The 19,131-nt window shown below is 38.2% G+C and overlaps 1 protein-coding gene across 1 annotated transcript in view; it reads left to right on the forward strand.

Moving 5' to 3' along the window:
- ephb2b (eph receptor B2b) overlaps positions 1-19,131 on the forward strand; it is a 168,971-nt gene that overhangs the window by 124,675 nt on the left and 25,165 nt on the right. Inside the window, exon 6 of the mRNA XM_084739239.1 lies at positions 18,851-18,975. Coding sequence (XP_084595365.1) covers positions 18,851-18,975 — 125 coding nt within the window. The remainder of the gene's footprint in view (positions 1-18,850; positions 18,976-19,131) is intronic.

Here is a 19,131-nt window from a genome sequence, read left to right on the forward strand (position 1 = left end):
CAGGCAGTTCTGTTCTTACACTGAAAATGAGAGCGTTAGATGAAGAGAAAAGAAATTATGTGTTTATAATATATGTGTGTTAGTCAATCTCTTAGTAAACTATCATTGGGCCAGAGGCGTGAGAGTTCCATGAAAGCAAGAAATAAATAACTATATGGAGAGTAAGTGGCATGAAAGTGTGTCTCATTTCTTGTGCTGTCCTCAGCTATGACTTGTTGGTGTGAATGGTGGGGGCAGGGAGAGGGGTGGGGGGTGGGGGGTGTGAGATGTGAGCAAAAACTTCTCACTCACCATACCCAATCAAGCACCCACCACACTCTATTACCCACAGGGCTTATCCTCCCACTCTGTAGGTGGTTGGCGACAGTTCCTCTGCGATAAAGGACGTGATTGCCCTGGAAAGTGCGGCGCTTGATTACACACTGTAATGCCACACAAAGGCAGATGCCGTGCTGAATGGCATTTGAGCCCGTTTTATAAGCATATGACTAATTCCCCCAAACTTGTATTGTGTAGAATACGCAGAAGCCTTGAAGCGCCTCCAAGCCTTTTTATAATAATGAGTCACAAGTAAGCCATCTATTTTGGCTTCGCTGTGTCTATAAAATGTTACTCTTTGCATGGCATTGAAAGAGCGGAGGGAGAGAGACGGAGTCGCAGACCTGATGCTTTGTGTCAGGGACTGAAGGTGAAAACCAGCGTGTCAGGGTGCTACAATGATTTGACAGGGTCTGACATGTGAGAGAGTGGTGACACAAGACCAGTCTCACACCTATGGTAACACCACAGGGGGGAGGGATCAGATTTAAATGTGTTATTGCTCCTATTTATCTCAAGCATCTATCTTAATGCACTTGTTAAATTTTGAGAAACATTTGCTTGAAAATGTTTTTGAGTTGAGTAGTGGTGTAAGAAAATGTTGAGACATTTGAGTGTCACGTTCATACGTTTTCTGATACAGTATTGATTCTCAAAAACACTGTGTCCTGACATTGTGATATTTGCAAAGATTCATGGCAGTGCTTCATTTTTGTTGTGTTTAAACTCCCAGATGATAGTAGTGTCATTATTTAGTGATGATGTATTTTGTGATGATGTATTTTGAATGCCACACATATGCTTTAGTGACAATGAGTGATGATATGCCATAGATTTAGTTATATTCTAGCTGAACACATACATTAATATATGGCAGTAGACATTAGATGTATCATGGATACAGTGTACTACGTGAGGCGAATTCTGTTAAATATTTCACCTGGTATAAAGCAGTTCAAAAAAACTTCCAAATATAACGATTTCTCTCAGTTTTCTTTCATTTAAGTTTTAAGAAATAACAACAGTATCACACTATATTGAATTGTGAGTTACCAATATGAAAAAAGTGAAATGGAAAAGAAACTTTCATTAATAAATGAAATGATCTCATCCCTCAGGTTTACCTTGTTTTGAGGTCAAGAGTTTAGACATTAATAGATTAAACGACAGGAATGTTAATGGATTTAATTTTGTACTTGGCTGCATTTAAATTGTTTCCTCATGACCTGTTTCCAAACATTAGCTGTTTTCTGTGTGTTAAATCATTATTTCAGTACAGTGTTTCAGGTAATCTTAAACTTAAAATACAGATTTTTCAAATAAGAGAACTCTTGTTTAAGTTGTGTAGTTTTATTAGAAAATGTTAAACAGAGCCCCCATAATGTGGTGATTTACTTTTTTTGTTTTTTGTTGGTGCAGATCATCTGCTCATTCAGAAAGAGCAATCCAGGTGTGACGCTTTAAGTCCTCAGTGAGGACACTGTCAAGTAGCCTTTCATTAAAATAGGCAGAGTTCAACTCACTTTGTTTGAAGAAGACACTGACAGTCTCAGAGCCCACGTTTGTCCTTTGAAACTACTTTATCATTTCAGTCCAGTTCTTACTTTAGCCTCCTATATTTTCTCTGCTCCTTTCCCATAATCTGTCAACCCCAGTTGGCATACATTCATTATTGTATAAAGTGAAAATTGTTGTTGAAACCACGGTGAAGTATGATCAAAAGTTTTTGACAGTTGAGAGAGCCAGTATGTGATTTTGTACTAATAGACCTCTCAGTCCTGTATCCTGCCATTTTGCCTTCACTCTGTCTGAGACACATGGCTGGATAGACTGGCTACCAACATACACAAGAACACACACAAATGATGTATTTTTATGCATCCACATGTCACACACACATCAGCCAATGTTTGATATTAGGATTGGGTTGAACCAGGTATTCATAAAACCATTACTCAAGTTTAAACACAGTCTTTCCTAAGTTCTGTGTAACTATAGCTAGTGATTTTAAATAATATTTCACCATTAAACATAAGAAACATAGCTAGAAAGATTCCAGTAATGTGTGAATTGGTTGCCAGGAAAAAAAAGCCCTGTCCTTTCAAGTGCAATGAAGTATGTAAACAGGAGGTTGTTGTAACATTACAGTAACATTACAAGCAAGCATAACATCCAAAAAGTTGGGTCTAGTATAGTATATATTCTATAGTATATCTTTTGTAAATGTAAGTATTACTAAATGGCATAAATGAAGGTATGTGTGTTTCAGAGTTAGTAGTATTCATAGAGTTTAGAATGAGAGGAAAATAATTGGTTATGCCAACTCAGCTGACAGTATTTATTGATTTTGTCAAATGTTATTGGCACACTGATTATTTAAATTAGAATTTGTAAAATACAATACAGACTCTCCAGATTATTAATTAGTAAGCATTAAGCATTTAACAAGTTTTTGGTCAGACATTATCTATTTTAATATACACTGTAAAGGGATCATACTTTATATTAGCAAGGCAATGTTATTTTGTCAGTTGGTTCAGTTAGCTGTTTAACAGTTATACCTGGCAGTTACAGAGTGTAAATATTTAGTAGCAACTAATCTCAACATAAGAACTAGTTTATCTGCTGCAATCTGTTTTAATTTAGTCATGCATAAAAATTCCATTCATTAAATTAAAAGTCCAAGCCTGTGTTAATCTCTCAGTAATATTTAGATTAAGGAGGCTTCAGTGAAAGTTGTAGTCATCACTATGTGTCATTTATCTGTGTAAAACCAGCAGAGTGTATTTAAGTCTACTTTGATTATTCTGTGGATTACAAAATAACTAATACTGCATACAGATGTGACTGTTACACAAACAGATAATTGCTAACTAATGATGTGAGTGCCAGTTATTTGCTTGCTCACAGTAGAGCTGCTGTATCATCAGTTTCTTTGCATGGAGGAGATTATCTCCCACCTGAATCCAAACTATCAGTATTCTGTGAGAGAATTCAGCATTGCACAACAGATAAATTAGATCTCCAAATACCCAGCGTGTATGCCATATTGCATCCTATAGTGGTTTGGTATATTAGATTCCAGAGGACATATTTGTTTAGGCATTTCATTAACTCAAGGTGAGCTGTGGCGTCTGCTGCTAATGCTATCGAGAAGCAGAGGCACTGAATTGGTTTCTTATCAGGTGAACTGGCTGATTGTGGAAGTGAACCACATTATTCAGAGAGGGTGGGGGGGTGTAATCGGGTGCAGCCTTTTCATACAGTCTCAGGAAGATTTATGACTTAATTATTGTCCAAATTGCCCAGGTCCACTGTAACCAGGCTACCAGGGACTTTGCTGCTCCACTGGGCCGTGGTGTGAAAAGCACTGGTGCAGAGCCAGGTGGGACTGCCAGAATGTGTCAATACAGCAGCCAGCCAAGTGTGGCTACTACACTGTTGACTTTAGGACAGTGTCACCAGTTCAAAAAGTGCAGATTCACTGTGGTCCAATGGCACATTCATGCCAATGACATGGCTTTCTAGTTAATTATCTGCCTTTATCTCATGCAGACTAATTTTAATCTATATAACTGAACTAGAATAGAGTTACTTAATGCACAAAAGCAGTTCTTCTGTGCTTTGTTAACCCTGTAAAGCCATACACATCACATCATTTCAGAAGATTCGAATTTTGTGAATCTGATGTCTTTATTGGACCTTTTGACAAAATCCAAACACTTTTTTTAGTGATCATTTTTCTGTGTGTATCGTGTTTGATACACCAGACATTTATGAAAATTCATTGATCACAATAATTTGTATATTTTAGAAACAAAAACAAATATTGTTCATTTCTTATGGAAAATTTGGCACATTTCTTTCTTTTCTTTTAATAGGGACTTTTTATTTGCTTGTGATAGGCACAAACGGCTTGGTCAAAATCATCTGAAGTGGTCAATATAACATACAGGTTATGATAGCAAAGACGTTTTTTTTTGTGAAAATCAATTAAAAAGAGCAAGTGCTGACTTGCTGACTACAACATCACTGTCATTATAAGGAAAGCAGAACATATAAATATTTCAATTTCCACTCAATTTATCTTTTATTTCAATCTTAAGAATTTATTTTACAGTTTCATAAAAATGTTGTTATTAAACATCCCTATATCTGTGCAGTTCTGGTAAATCGTAGACTAAGAAATCCACTTAAAACTACTAAAGCTGCAATGATTAGTCCATTAGTTGTCAAGCATTAAATAAATCACCAACCACTTTGATAATCAGTTAATTGTTGAGTGAGTATTTTAAGAAAACATCCCCATACTCTCCACTTTCAGCTTTTAAAATATAAGCCTAAACATTTTCTGGTTTCTTTCATCCTCTATGACAGTAAACTGAATACTGCTGTAGTGGAGGTAACAAGACATTTGAGGACAGATGACAGCCTTTGGAAAGAGTGATCAACGTCTATTGCTAATTTCTGACATTTTATGGATGAATTAATCAAGACAATGATCAACAGATTAATCAGTAATGTAAGTAATTGTTCGGATCAGCCTTAAAAAATATACATTTTGCCTATGTAAGAAAATATACAGGTACATTAAATAAACCAACAGTAACAACCAACTCAAGCTGCAGTATTATCTGCAAAATTCAGGTCTAATGAGAGCGATAGAGAGATGTAGGCTGAAAGAGAAAGAGGCTGAGAGACAGAGAGTCAGACAGGGACCACCAGTGTACATGGCGTGCAGTGTGACAGTGACAGAAGGTGTTAAGAAGGGCACATATGGTGGGTGCCAGTGTAGGTCAGCCAGGCAGACAGACAGGAGGCCTCAGCGTGCACCTGGAGCTCAGTACTGACAGAGCCTTGAGACAAGGCTACTCTGGTAGTCAGCCAGCAAGCCACACATGCACCGCATTCATGCTACTGTTGATACGGAGCAACCTGTTTACAAAGACAGATTCAGACAAGCACTAGCACGGCAGAGAGAGTGAGATTAACTTAGCGATAAATGTGTGTGGTAATCAGCCAGCCTGCAGGGTGGTGGGACAGTGAGGTTCATCAGATGACTTTAAATAACCTGTGCATGCAATATGAATCTGATTATGAGTCCCCAGAAGAGAATTAGCACACGGATTGTCGAAATTAGTTAACTAATTGATCATGTTCATAAATCATTTAGTAGCCATGTGTTTTTTTTTAATCTGGTTACATTACATGGACCTCTTCTTTCAGGATGTGATCTGCAGTTTAAAGCTTGTGCAGGGAGGAGAGAATAGAGTATGCACATCGCATGCATATAAATCTAGGTTAAAAGGCCACGATCTTTTGGTCCAGTGGGCTGTAAAAGGGAACATAATGTGAATATACAATTAATTATTGTTGAGTGCATTAGCTGTATACTGAAATGCTTGAATAATTGACCATACTTTAATGCAGTCATTTATTTACTTTTTATACACAAGAGCATTATGACGATGATAATTAAAAAAAGATAATAAATAAAGGGGATGAAGCAAAAAGGGGCCGTGACCCAACCAGCACTGTGTTTTTGAATTTATTATTTTTTATATGAACTTTATGGAGTTAACTTGACCAATTAAGAAAATGGATCTGTGATAAACACAATGGCACTCCCCCCTCTCTCTTTTTCTTTCTCTCGTTCTCTGCCAAACCCACTGTCAAGTTCAAGTTCATGTGATGACACAGTGTTTCTTTCAAAGGACCAGTGTGTGGGATTTAATGCAGGGGCTCCCAACTTTTTCAGCTCAAAAGCCCAAAAGAGAAATTTGATCTGTAATCTTGTAATGTATTTATTTCATTATAAAAGTGCATCATAGCAATAATCAAATTTGCACCGTCCACTGAAACTTTAGAAGGCTAATTTGGAAAGGATGCAGGAACTGCTGAGTGGTGTTGACAGCAAAAATATTATTTGAGCAAACGGGAGTGTATCAAAATGAGGTGTCATATGAAAATATTGTAGTGAGAGCCTACATTTCCCATCATGCCTAATACTGGACTGAGTAGTTTGTTTTGCAGTTTTCAAAGTGCAAAGGTTACTTTTTGTTAATGTTTGCACCATGTGCTGTTTAGAATGTTGTGGTTTATCTTGGTAACCTAATTCTCATTTTTTGGTTTAGAGTTTTAACCATTAGTGAGGTGGCTGTTAGATTTCTTGATGCCAGTATTTTGGTGTTATATTTGAAAATTCTTGTCCCTTGTATTGAAAGTAATTGATTGGTTGATATTGCTGAGAGCTGCTTTCTGTCTCTGAGCTGCTTAGGGATGTGATGATAACTGCATTAATGCAGTATAGCAGTCAGGTGGTGCCTGACTGAGCTCATTGCCCTCATTGTCGCAAATTTTATTTTGAATGGTCCGTCTCACAATACAGTTTAGATCAATGCATGATTTATTAATACACCTATAGATCAGCACTGACATACGTGACAAGTCAGGAATACAGTCTCAGATTGGATGACAAGTCAGGAACACAGCCCCTGATTGATCAAAAGACCCAACCGCCATCTTGGAGAAATATTTAGCTTTTCACCACAGTAAGAAAAAAATCCATACTGTCACAGCCCTAGCGCTGTATGTTACTATTTAAGGAAATGCATCAGACATTTTACTTGCACCAATTGTTGATCCAAAAAAGTGGGTAATGCTGATTTAGTGGCATCTGGCAGTGAAACCTCAAGATCGTAAACACCTTGCCTCACTGTACCCTTCCAAGTGTGTAGGTAAACTTAAGGTGGCTGTGAATCTCATGACAAACGGAAAAGGCCATATCTAGAGCCAGTGTTTCACTTGTATATTCTGTGGGAACATGGCGGTGCAACATAAACGGTTCATTCTGAGGTAACAAATACACAATGGTTCTTAGTTTCAGGAGATTAAACATTAATGAAACATACTTATGAATATTATATTCCATTTATGATATATTCTGATAATACATCCCCATAAATCTTACACACTGGCCCTTTAAGGCGGATGCAAAGCAGTGTTGTCATTGTCTGTCTTGCAACAGTCTGGAGTTTTCTGGTTTAACCATGATGAGCTGCTTGCCCGTGTTCCTGTACTCAAATGTCACTAATGCCTCTTATTTCTTAATGTAGCCTCGATTTCACTCACACAGATCACACTGATCATGCAATCTGCATCCACCATCATCCTCTCGAAGGTTTTATGTGTAAATTGGGGTCAGGAACTTTATAAGCGGAGATGATCTTTTATAATCCTTGCTATTGTGTGCCATGGAGCAGCCTCATACTGTGTAGATGAGCATGACTTCAACGTTAAGCCAAAAGTCATTGCTGTGCATTGAAATTGAGCTGGAGCAGATGTGCAATTTCCATGTCTTGTTTATATTGGAAAAATGTTGCTTTGGAGATGCAAGTAGTGTGACTGACTGCCTCCTGGTTATGATTTTTTTGGTAACTGTAAATGAGGATGAATCAGGACATTGCTTACTGTAATCGACAAATAATGAGCATGTAGTTTCACATTTCTCAGGAGGTCTCTGTTTTGGAATAACCCTCTCTAACTGTTTATATTGGAAGATTTCAGATTTACTTTTATAAATTTGCTTCTCAGTATTTGAATCCAGAACACACCTTTGATGTAGTAGCACAATTTCTTGTTTTATTTTGTTGCAGTGGCTATTGTCATATTAACATGGACTTAATCATGTCAATCCACATAACAACTATTCAGCTGTGTTCTGCTTATGTCAGCATTCTGTTTTATTTTGCTCCCCCAACAGAGCTATTAACTCGATAAAACAAAATATTTTTGCGTGCCACCAACCAAATAAGAGAAAAAGAAGGCTGTAGCCCACGCTCGCCTTTCCAACAGCGTAGAATATTGACATGCACTCTGTGGTTTGTGGAGTTTTTCTCCCCGCAGATGCCAGTTTGGAAGTTGTTTAAATGCAGACAAGCAGCATGCTGATTAAACAGAGTCCATTTTCCCCCAAAGCTGTGTGAATCAAAACCCCCATTCCTCATCCCTGTGGTGGACAGCTCAAACATTGTGTCTGTTCAGCCCAAATCCACCCTGAGAGACTAATGGACCACAGTAGATCTTTGCATCTTAGAAATGGCTCTTTTGGACAGTTTTAGGTCTTCCTAATAATTTAAGATGGCTTTTTGTGAATAAAGTTTGTAGAACCGTTGTTGCGTGGCACCGAGTTAGATAATCACAACTGTTTTTGGTTTGGTTTATCGACAACAGTCAAATAGTATTTATAAAAAAAACAACATTCCTAGGTTGACCAGATCCCAACAAACCAAATGTGGGACAAAGAGGATGTTTGTGTGAGACAATGTGGGACACATTACTAATGTTGAGAGGTAGCCTAAAAGTTGATTTAGTAGCGCAAATTCAACAAAAGATAAGTTCTTTCCCAGTCTTTGCTGTAGCTGAATTTCCTTTTTTCTGTGAAGTTTCCATCAGGTTCGGCTTCAATATTTATAGCTTGTGACTTTGTGGGCATTTTTCCTTAGTGGATGTAGGTAACAAAAATGTTGGCAGGTTACCTGCACTTGACTTATGTGTGCATAGTTTGGTTGACATCAAACAGCCCTGTGATGACAGCCTTACCAACTTCTTAGTAGCCACTGGTAAAAGCCAGATTTTAGAAAAACAATCTGTCCATCAGTGGTTTGACTTTTATAAATTAGAGCTGATCAAAATGTGGGACATGGTCCCTCAATATGTGGCACATGGGACAAGGGATAAAAATGCTGTGCAGTCACACAAAGAGTGGGATACTGGTCACCTTTAACATATCCAACTTTGTCTAGAATGGAATGATAAAGTCCTGCAGCCTGTGGCTCCAGGAGGACTCAGTTGTGATTAGTGATTATAAAAAAAGTGGCTTTTTTTTCTCACACAGGATCATTATTTCATTAATAGCATGCCATTTTGCAATACAATAATCCATTAGAGACTTAATTGATTGATATAATTCAATATCGATCTAGCTCCCTGCAGCAAGCTATGATGCCAAGTAGCTCATGCCAGCCAGAAAGCTAATACACATCATGATAGAACTCTTACCTTCGATCACTAATTGGCCTCTTGCCTTAGTTCTGACTGATTATGTTATGCCCAAGTAATTGTGGGGCACCTAACTTTAGTATCTGATTCAGTTAAAAACTAGCTAGTAGTTACTAAGCTTCTAGTGTCCACTTTACAACTGACAACTAATATTAGCATTATTTTAATTATTGCCCTTGGTGTTTTCAGCCTAGTCATGTCTAGGACTGAGTGATATGGATAAAATCAAATACTGTTACAAAGATACTATTGACCAAATACCTCTATCAAAATTTTCCAATATTGCAACAATATTGTAGGAATGTGGATATAATGACTAAGTGGGTAAAGGCAAATGATAGAAGAACAGCACAGTCTGGTAAGCAAAGACAATTACATCACTTCACTGTAATGCAGCCTTTAAAAAAGACAGCACTTATGCCAATATAAGAATATCCGAAATCTAAGATGATATCTAATCTCATATCATGATATCAGTAAAATGTTGATAACTTGCCCAGCCCTACTGAAGTCAAGCACTGAATAACTGAATGTTTTTGTTAGATGTTTTGGCTGTTTGAAGACCATCCACCAAATTGATGTTCAACATGTTGAACATCACTTAAACCACTGACGGACCATTTGTTTCTTTATGGAAGTACTTACTATATATCATTAACGGTTAACAGTAGCAGTAAAGAACTACAAGAACTATTCAAAGTTCTTTTAGGCTCAAAGTGGCTGAGATAATGTATTCAGCACCACCCACCAATATATAGGATTTCTAAAGATCCATACTTTTTTGTGCTTGTGTGACTTTTAGCTCAGTTGCTGCAAAAGCACTGTCTCTCATTCCCTCTGCAGCTTCGTCTCCATGCATACTTATTTGGGTTGTATCTCCTCCGTCTCCAGATTTGCCGGCTCGGCTTAGATTTAAACCCTAACCTCTACAAGTATCTGAAAACTCCTCAAGCTCCTGAAGAGCCTATTTTTGAATTAGCTTATGGTGTCTATATGAGTGTATTATAGTCCCCAGTCTTTTCCAGTGCAGATGGTTTAAAGCTTGATGAACTAAAATCTCACTTTTGTAGCTTTACTGCACTGGAAAATCTTTATAGATGTAAAACCCACAATCCTTTGCAGCTGGGGAAACAGGGCAAGCTGCCAGCACGCTAAAAGTACATGCAAATATGGGCCTCTCCCTTTAAGACGGCTCGATGCGTCGCTCATAAATGGACAGCAGTCGGAGTGAGTGGAGCAGTGGCAGCCTGTTTGGTAGGCTGCCTTGTAGAGGACCAGGTGGTTTGGGCCCCTTGGGAGAGAGTGCGCTGTGGGGAAACTGATTTTTACAATGAAAAGGAAAAGAGATTTACGAGCCCTGACCTGTTCTCGCTACCTCCCCCATTTTCCCCAAATCATAACGTTGCTCTCTGCACCAAACCGTCTAATCATATCAGAGCCACATGGTTGTAGACTAGACACATTAGGATGTTAGAAAGATGCCGATAAAAGGCCTCAAACATATACTTTCTCGGAAGCATATGATTCATGTGCTAGCAAATGTTGAAGGTTTTTTCTTTTTTTCTGTGCTTGTGTGCAAAGGTTGAAACGGAACCAAAGCAGAAAGTATCAAATCATGGCAGCGTCATTTCTTGCTGTCAATAAAATAAGTCAGCTGCAGGAAATAAAAGCCACTATTTTGATGGCTGTGATTTTTCCACCCCTGTTTCTCCAAGCATGACTCGATGAAACACTTAAACTCAAGTCATGTCAATTTAAGTCATATAACACCAAATCAAAACAGAAGTTATCTCAGGCACTTTTCACACAGAGCAAGGCTCGACCATACTCTTTATCTTATTATTTATAGAGATCCAACAATTACAACCAAGAGAAAGCACTAAGGTGACAGAGGCGAGGAAAAGCTTCCTTTTAAGAAGCACAGAGAGCAAGAGAGAGAGAGGATTGAGTGGGACATGTGCTGTCTTGGCATGACTCAGTTTGACTCGGCACGTCAGCCCAGCAGGGCGGAGATTTGCATCTCTTTTTCAACAGGACTACTCGCTTGAAGGTGTGACTGTAACTGAATATGAGTTTACCTCAAGTTGAATGGCTGTAAATGAAATGCTGTAAATAAACTCATCATGTCCTATAAATTCTTTATGAGAAAAGTCCCCAATTACTTTATTTAAAAGCCTTTATTAAGAAGCAGCAAAAATCAGGAAAAAGTAAAGTAAAATAAAGCAGATAGCTGAAAAGTACAATAGCGCCACAGGAAAGTCACTAAAATTCAAACCACAGATATTTAGTTAGAAGCTACAAAATACTGAGAGCTGAACAGATATAGAAATGTCTTTCTCTCTGCTTTCCTGCACTCACATGAGTTGAGTCTTGCAACACACGTTTGTTTGATTGAGAGAAAAGGGGGGTTGTCACAGGCTGGCTGTGGTGGACAAGACGTCACTTTAACCCGCTTGGAGGTGAGTCGAGCGTACTTTGGCCACACACCAGAGATGGTCCATCTTGAGTGTGACTCAGGACAGCTCTGTGTTATAAGCATGAAAAAATTGAAATGCACATCTGCGTGACATGGTTTGATTTGGTGCTGACAAAAGTGCCAATGGACAAGCCCCGAAGACCCCTACACTCCTGAAAGTCTGTTCAGGTGGACGGGTGTATGGGACATGCACACCCATGATTGAGCTCCCTCTGCTGCTATCCATCCACAGTGGTCTCACTTCACCAGTCTTGCTTAATGAAGATGCCCATCATTTTCATCGCGGTTCTAAGTAATGAGGCTTAACCCAGCTTTCCTAAACAAGGCCATGGTCAAAGAGAGGAAAAGCCCACCAAAAGAGCACAGTACAATAAAAGCTAGCAGAGACATAAATTAACAGGACGGATGAAAGCCTCGCTGCTGTGTGTGTTAGCAGAAGCATGCCCCATTAAATCGGCTTGGATTTAAATGAGTGGAAACATCCCTGTAAACTCCATCTTTAATTGATTAGTGGAGTCACTAGGTGTTCAAACATAATACTAAAACATCTCTCAGAGATGTTGAGCAAAACAGAGCCATTGTATTCTATGTTGTTGGGCCAAAGCCAGAGCGTCATGCTAGAATAGACTCCAAAGCAGTGTCTTTCATATCAGATCCCAGGCTGAGTAATGATGTGAGGCCTGAAACCTAAGTCTTTGACAACAGCTGGGGCCTCCCATCCTCTAACAATTAAGCAATGCGATATACAACCTTGAAAGTTTTAAATGGACCAAGGCTCCAGCATAGTCACTCTATACTGTCACTCTGATCATCTTTGAGTTATTTACAGACTTGGATATAGTATTTGAGATTTTTTAAAAAAAAAGTTGTCTGTTTATATAATACCTGGTGTTACAAACACAGTTCCACTGGGAAAATTAAGCATCTTGTATGTAACATTTTTTATCATTAGTGTTGCATTTCAAGCTTTGGTTTAAACAAAAGAAATGTTTTTAAGATTAAATGGATAGTTTGGTAAGGAGGTCAGCAACAAACGTACGCTACATTTCGCTCACTCCATCAGCAAAAACAGTAATTTTAGCTCACAGAAGATAAGAGTTGCTGGTCTATCACTGCCTTGATTGGTTGGTTTATTTGGGTAATTGCGTGACTTCAGTAAACTACTGAACCGAACTAACCCTTTAAAAGACATGAATCACACTATAACACAAACAAACAAGGTGGCTGTAGACGTGCAGCTCCCATCTTCTGTAAGCTAAAATGACTGTTTTTGCCAAAGTAGTCTGGTGGCTTTGGTGGCAGGGACTTCAGTTTCCTGTTGGAAAAGGCTCTCTGACGGCATGGTAATGTGGTAAAAATATTGTACATACAGCAAACGCTTAAACTGATATTGTTTCTTTTAGGTGGGGCTTTTTAAGTGGCTAAACTATATTTTGTTGCTGAACCTGTTCACAGCAGTACATTGCTTAACTTCCTACACCAGCTGAGTGCCATCTGCTGTAGAACCTCATACAAGCCCATTTCAAATAATCTGAACTGTACCTTTAATATGATAATCAGAAGGACAATCCAGGCAATGGGAGGAAAGGAAGAATGAAAAAGTCTTTCTTATATTGGCTAAATAATATAAAATGTCAACATGTTTTGACCACTCCAGGTTTTCATCAGGGCTTTGAACAAACAGAAGTGTAGCCACATCTAGATAGAAGTACCAGGCGATAGAAGGCAATCACCCGTTTTCCAAGAGCACCCAACACATTTTTTTTATCTATGGTTGAGTATACAGAGCAACCTGCCATCTCTCTTATACCTTTAATATATTTCATTTGCTATGTTTAGCTCCCCGTATGTCTGTGACTCCTGTGTCCGCTCTCCCACTCCTCTGTGGTTTATGGGAAACTCCTGTTAGAGACATATTCATCAAGACCATTTATCTTTCCAATTCAGCCATCTAATTTAATTATATAAACTTACAATCCCTGTCTTTGTCATTATAACCGCTTCATTAGTTCTACGAACATGAATAGAGCATTCATTGAGGAAAACCTATAATAAATAAAGCGCACAGTGAAAGTGGAGCTCACCCACTTTGAAAAAAAAATTGATCTGACTTGACATAGTTTATGATGAGCTGGTTTCCAGTACATAAATGACTGGGAAACTTTCTTACATCTTTGTTTATAATTTCTAATTGTCTTTAATGGGGTGCAATCCACATGATTTAAAAATAATTATTGTAACAACAGAGGGAACGGCTTGAAACAACTAAAACATGTATTTAGTGGCATAACTCAGTGACTGATGTTGACACAATGAAAACCAAGTATTTACTCAACCCTTAAAATTATAGATTAAGTTGGAGGGAAAAAAAATCTAGGTACACTTAAAGATTTGGAGTACAATGGAGACTTGTAGATTTGGAGTACATAAATTAGATGTACGAAAATGGTTTTCATATGTGAATCATTGCTGTAGGCCTTAGTGCAATGAAACGTCGACTTGGCATACCACTACATTCCACAGTCAATTGGTGGAATGTCAGCTTAGCTTGAAATGCGTGTACCGAATTAACTTGAAATACACAACACAGCTGGATCGCTATTTTCCCTACAAGCCAAATGTTTCAACACTTTATGTTTTTTAAAAAAGTCATGTCTTCCTTTAATTTAATCTCCGTTTGTTTTCTGTTCCGCCAGCCCTTATCGGTTTCTTGAGCTCAGACATGGCGACGGCCACCCCGCTGTCTGGAAGTTGTCCTTTAGCAGAAGAAAACCGCAGTGTTCTCCTCCAACAGCTTTTCATGTTGGCATGTGTCCATCCTTTGTACATGAATACATGAGCTGCCTTTGTTTCTCTGGTCCTGTATCAGGTTACTAGGCATGGCTGCTCCGTGTGTTTAATGGAAATGCTATGCAGGAAAAGGCCATGTGGCAGTCTTGAATATATGTACATCCGTAATGGGATACTCGTGAGTTCCCCTTAGAGTAACTGTTTGCCTTATTAGGCTGTCGTCTTGTGACTGCAAACAAACTACAGTGAGATGGAGGAGATTCCTGAGACTGGTGTCCTGACTGGATACTGTATACATTATTGTACCTCCGGCTCCAGGAAAGGGGCATGATGCATGTACACCGCAGAGTCACAGGCCATCATGGTGTAAGTGCTTTGCTGAGATGAAATACAGAACGTCTATTTATTATCTGCTGGCAGCAGCACATGAGGACATACTCAGTCCCTTGACCATCACAGTTTATACGAGACATCATAATTTGTAGCCTCAGATGGATGCTTCTGTTCAGGTCAGAGGGCGAGGAAGGCAGGGTTGATTAGCTGATGAGAATACGTGAGGTTATAAAAGTGACTTTTTATCATCGGATCTGACTTACTGTGGCCACTTACACTGTAAAAATAAACTCTTTGTTTTAAATTTTAAAAATTAGCGTCAAGACAACTTAGGGTAATATTGTATTGATTCAAAACAAATAAACGTTTCTAGTAAATAAACTTCATATTAATTCAGTTGTGTGAGAAAACATTTCAATAAGCTTAAGATATTAAGTTAAACCAAAAACTTTTTCATTACACTGACAGACATTTCAAACAAGTGATTTCCTTTCACATTTTCTCAGTTTGAAGAGCGAGTTCTTCATTTCACACAAAGAACTTCCAGCTTAAGCAGCTCCTGTTGGAGTGACTTTGTTCCAACATTGACACAAAGACAATATTTAAAACTGCTCCCATTGAATTTCTTAAATATTAAGTATAAGGGACCTGGGACTGAATTTAATACTAACCTTCCTCATGGTTCACTTCACAGTGTTTTTATTCTTGTGAAAACAAACACAATGACTTATCTTAAAGTGTCTTAGAGACACTGCAATGTGTCATGAGAGTTTTCACTCTGTAGTAGAGCTGCACTGATTGTTCAATTTATAGATTCTTCGAGCAAAAGAAAATTAGTTGACAGCTATTTTGGTAATTGATTAATAATTTAAGTCATTTTTCAAACTAAAATTTCAAACATTTGCTGTTACCAGCTCCTTAAATGTAAGGATTTGCTGTTTTACTTTGTCATTTATGATAGTAAATGAACAGTCTTTGTGTTTTTGACTTTTGGGTGGACAAAAGCTATTTGAAGATATCTCTTGGGGTTCTGGGAAATTGTGATGAGCATTTTTTTTTTTTACAATTTTGTGACATTTTATAGATTAAAGGATTAATTGTAAAAAGAATCTACTGATTAATTGATAATGAAAGCAATTATTAGTCGCAGCCCTTCTCTGTGATCATTCATTCACCCCTTTTCCAAGTCAAAAGACTTCAAGTTGGAAGAACTGATGTTTATTAGTTCTGAAGTGTTCTGAAATTACTAGCATAAAATAATACTAATACTAGAAATTTTAATTTGAATTAAGTTGAATAAATGCAACTTGTATATTTAAGTGTAGAAAAAAAGATTAGTTGATTCCACAAAATTCTTGTATGATTTTTTTTTTTTTTTTTTTTACAGTGTACATGCTATTATTTCTCCCGTGATTCAGGACAGTAGTTGCAAATACACGTCTACTTGATGCTGCTGTAAGCATTTCTTTACATGAACAGCAACAAAATAAATATGATATATGGGAGATTTAAAAACCACACACATGCAGCCGTAGAGTCTTAGATTATAGAGGCGTGTCAGTTGTAGTTTCCCAGTCGGTGGATTTTCCATAGAGAACGCGTGCCGGTGGAGAGACTTCTCTCTTTATTGCTGGGACTCAGGGGAGCCACTGTGCTGCTGGCTAAGGGCTGCGTGTGTGTGCAGCACGGGCCTGCAGGGGATGAGCGTGGGGCTCGGTGTCCATAAATCTTGCCCAAGACCCCTCCCTCTCTGACTCCCCCAACCCACCCTAACCCTTTCACACATACAGAGAGGCTCAGACACAGAGGCCTGCAGGCCTTTGCCAGGCTCCCCAGACAGAGCTTTTTATCTTCAGCCTCTCTTAGCTTTACACTGACCCACGGCACCCTGAACTAATCTTAATGGTTGTTGGAGGACTTGAGGTGATCACGCCCCCCTGACCTCATCGTTGTGCTAAAGAGAATGTACATAGTTTTAGGTCTCTTGGCTATGCAAGACTATAGTAGGCCACCCATGATGTGAGAAGTCATTTAGTATACGACTGAGTGTTAACAATGTATGTGAATAAAAGAAGGCAGTGGAGTAAAATTATTTTACTTCTAATATAAAAAAAATAACAATAAGATAAAATCAGTAACAATATTTAAAACATTTTAAAGATAATGTTTTAAGAAAATGTATTACTAATATTAAGTAACTCAAGACTATTGTCAGATTTTTCTTAAAAATCCCCAAAACAAGCAAATGAATAACTTGCAATGGATACAGTATCTACAGTAAAAGTTCACCTTTCAAACTGTCCACCAAGACCACTGGCCATTACATTTTTAGTAAGTAATTTGCAGGCCTCTGATAAAGGACCATACCAGTGGTTTTAAATGTGTAAGGGATAATGCGGCTCATGATTGTGAAATAAATCCAGACAGGCTACTTAATAAAAATCAACAATTAGACTAAAAATATTGTTTTGATAATGTTTTTATATGATTTTATAGCTGCTGCCCAGAATCTATTTATCATATATTATCCATAGCAACAGTCTGTTATTCATAGCGGTGGTTGGCTGTTCAGAACTAAAAGACTGTAAAATGCTGCAAGTGACTAATCAGAATCAGGTGTTCAACAAAGCAGTGTAATAATTTACAAAAAATGTACAATACAGCTGACGCTTCTTTATGAGAGCTATTAGTTTCTGTTCATCTCAGTATGCTTTAAAAAGCTACTTGCAGAGACGTAAAACTTTATTAGTAAGGTAATCATCACTGTCCACAGTGTCTCACCTGGACTCTGATGATGTTGCTTTTTCAGCGAGTGGTACTGCAGGTGCTGGCAAGAGTTGGTGGTGTAGTTTGGAAGCTGCTGGAACAAGTCAGGAGACCCTCCTTGGGCAGATTTAAGGAAAAAAAATAATGGTTTGGGTTAAAATAAAATAAAAAAATTGCCAGAAAGGACTTCTGGTCCTGAAGGTTCCTTTCTCCCATGTACAGTTTGGGATGCTGCAAACTTGAAATTGTAATAATCAGCTGCCAGAAAAGTGTCTTACTGGTGGACACTCTTATCAGAAAGGCCAATCTAGAAGGCAAACAAATAACTGTGTAGTGAAATGTTTACTGTAACTTGTCTGTCTGTCCATTTATCAAATAAGGGTACTGATAATTTGTGTGATGGTCTCCCTATATAAAGCAAGACTAAAACTTTCTGAATATTGATTTTCATAGCCTTCTGAAAGGCACAGGGAACAACTGTGAGTGCCTGGAAGGTAAAATATAATTTAAAAAATGAAATTTGAAAAAAATTGTTTACAGTAATTTAAAACACATGTAATTTGTAGCATGGAAAACCACTGCTATGGTCCTTTAAGCTGTCATCAACAAGGAAATATGCATAAACAACTACGACTCAATAAAATTAAAAACTGCTGCACAAGAAGGATGTTGTGTGGCACAATTGTGATTCTGTGATTTATGCTGTTTGTTTGTTTCATTTATGTGGTTGAAAAAATGGGCTTACTTGACGTAATATGTGGTGGTCTTGTGATTTATTTGGAGAGCGTGGTCTGTTATTAGAAGTATGACAAGTGTAAATTAATCACATGAAGATCACAGTTGATTCTGGGAAGTCCCATGAGGCTGCTTATGTGGTTTAGCCAGTGTTGTGACTTGCCACCCTCAGATGCATGTCTAGTCGTGGGACTCTCTAAAAGCAGACTGCAGTACATTACATAGATTTTATGGCATTACGTATAACACCTTTACAGAACCTGGTGTTTGGCTGTGAGATTAAAGATGCTGTAAAATTCTCTGTACATGACTGTGAAATCAGCAGTGATTGATTTGCCTCATCCTTAACACACTGTCTTTGTCTCCTCGCAGCTCCGTCTACAGTATCCATAATGCACCAGGTCAGTCGCACTGTGGACAGCATCACTCTCTCCTGGTCCCAGCCCGATCAGCCGAATGGAGTCATCCTGGACTACGAGCTGCAGTATTATGAAAAGGTATCACTCTTGGAAATAAAGATGCTAAATACATACAACTATGCTAACCATTTTTTCGTTCCTGGTAGAACCTTTTATAAAGGTTCCAACTGGGACCCTTTCAGAAGGTTCTACCTTGAAACCAGCGTAAAGGGTTATATGCAGAACCCCCTATGA

The sequence above is a fragment of the Lutjanus erythropterus genome, chromosome 2, assembly GCF_056507025.1.
Source record: "Lutjanus erythropterus isolate fLutEry1 chromosome 2, fLutEry1.hap2, whole genome shotgun sequence".
NCBI lineage: Eukaryota > Metazoa > Chordata > Actinopteri > Lutjaniformes > Lutjanidae > Lutjanus > Lutjanus erythropterus.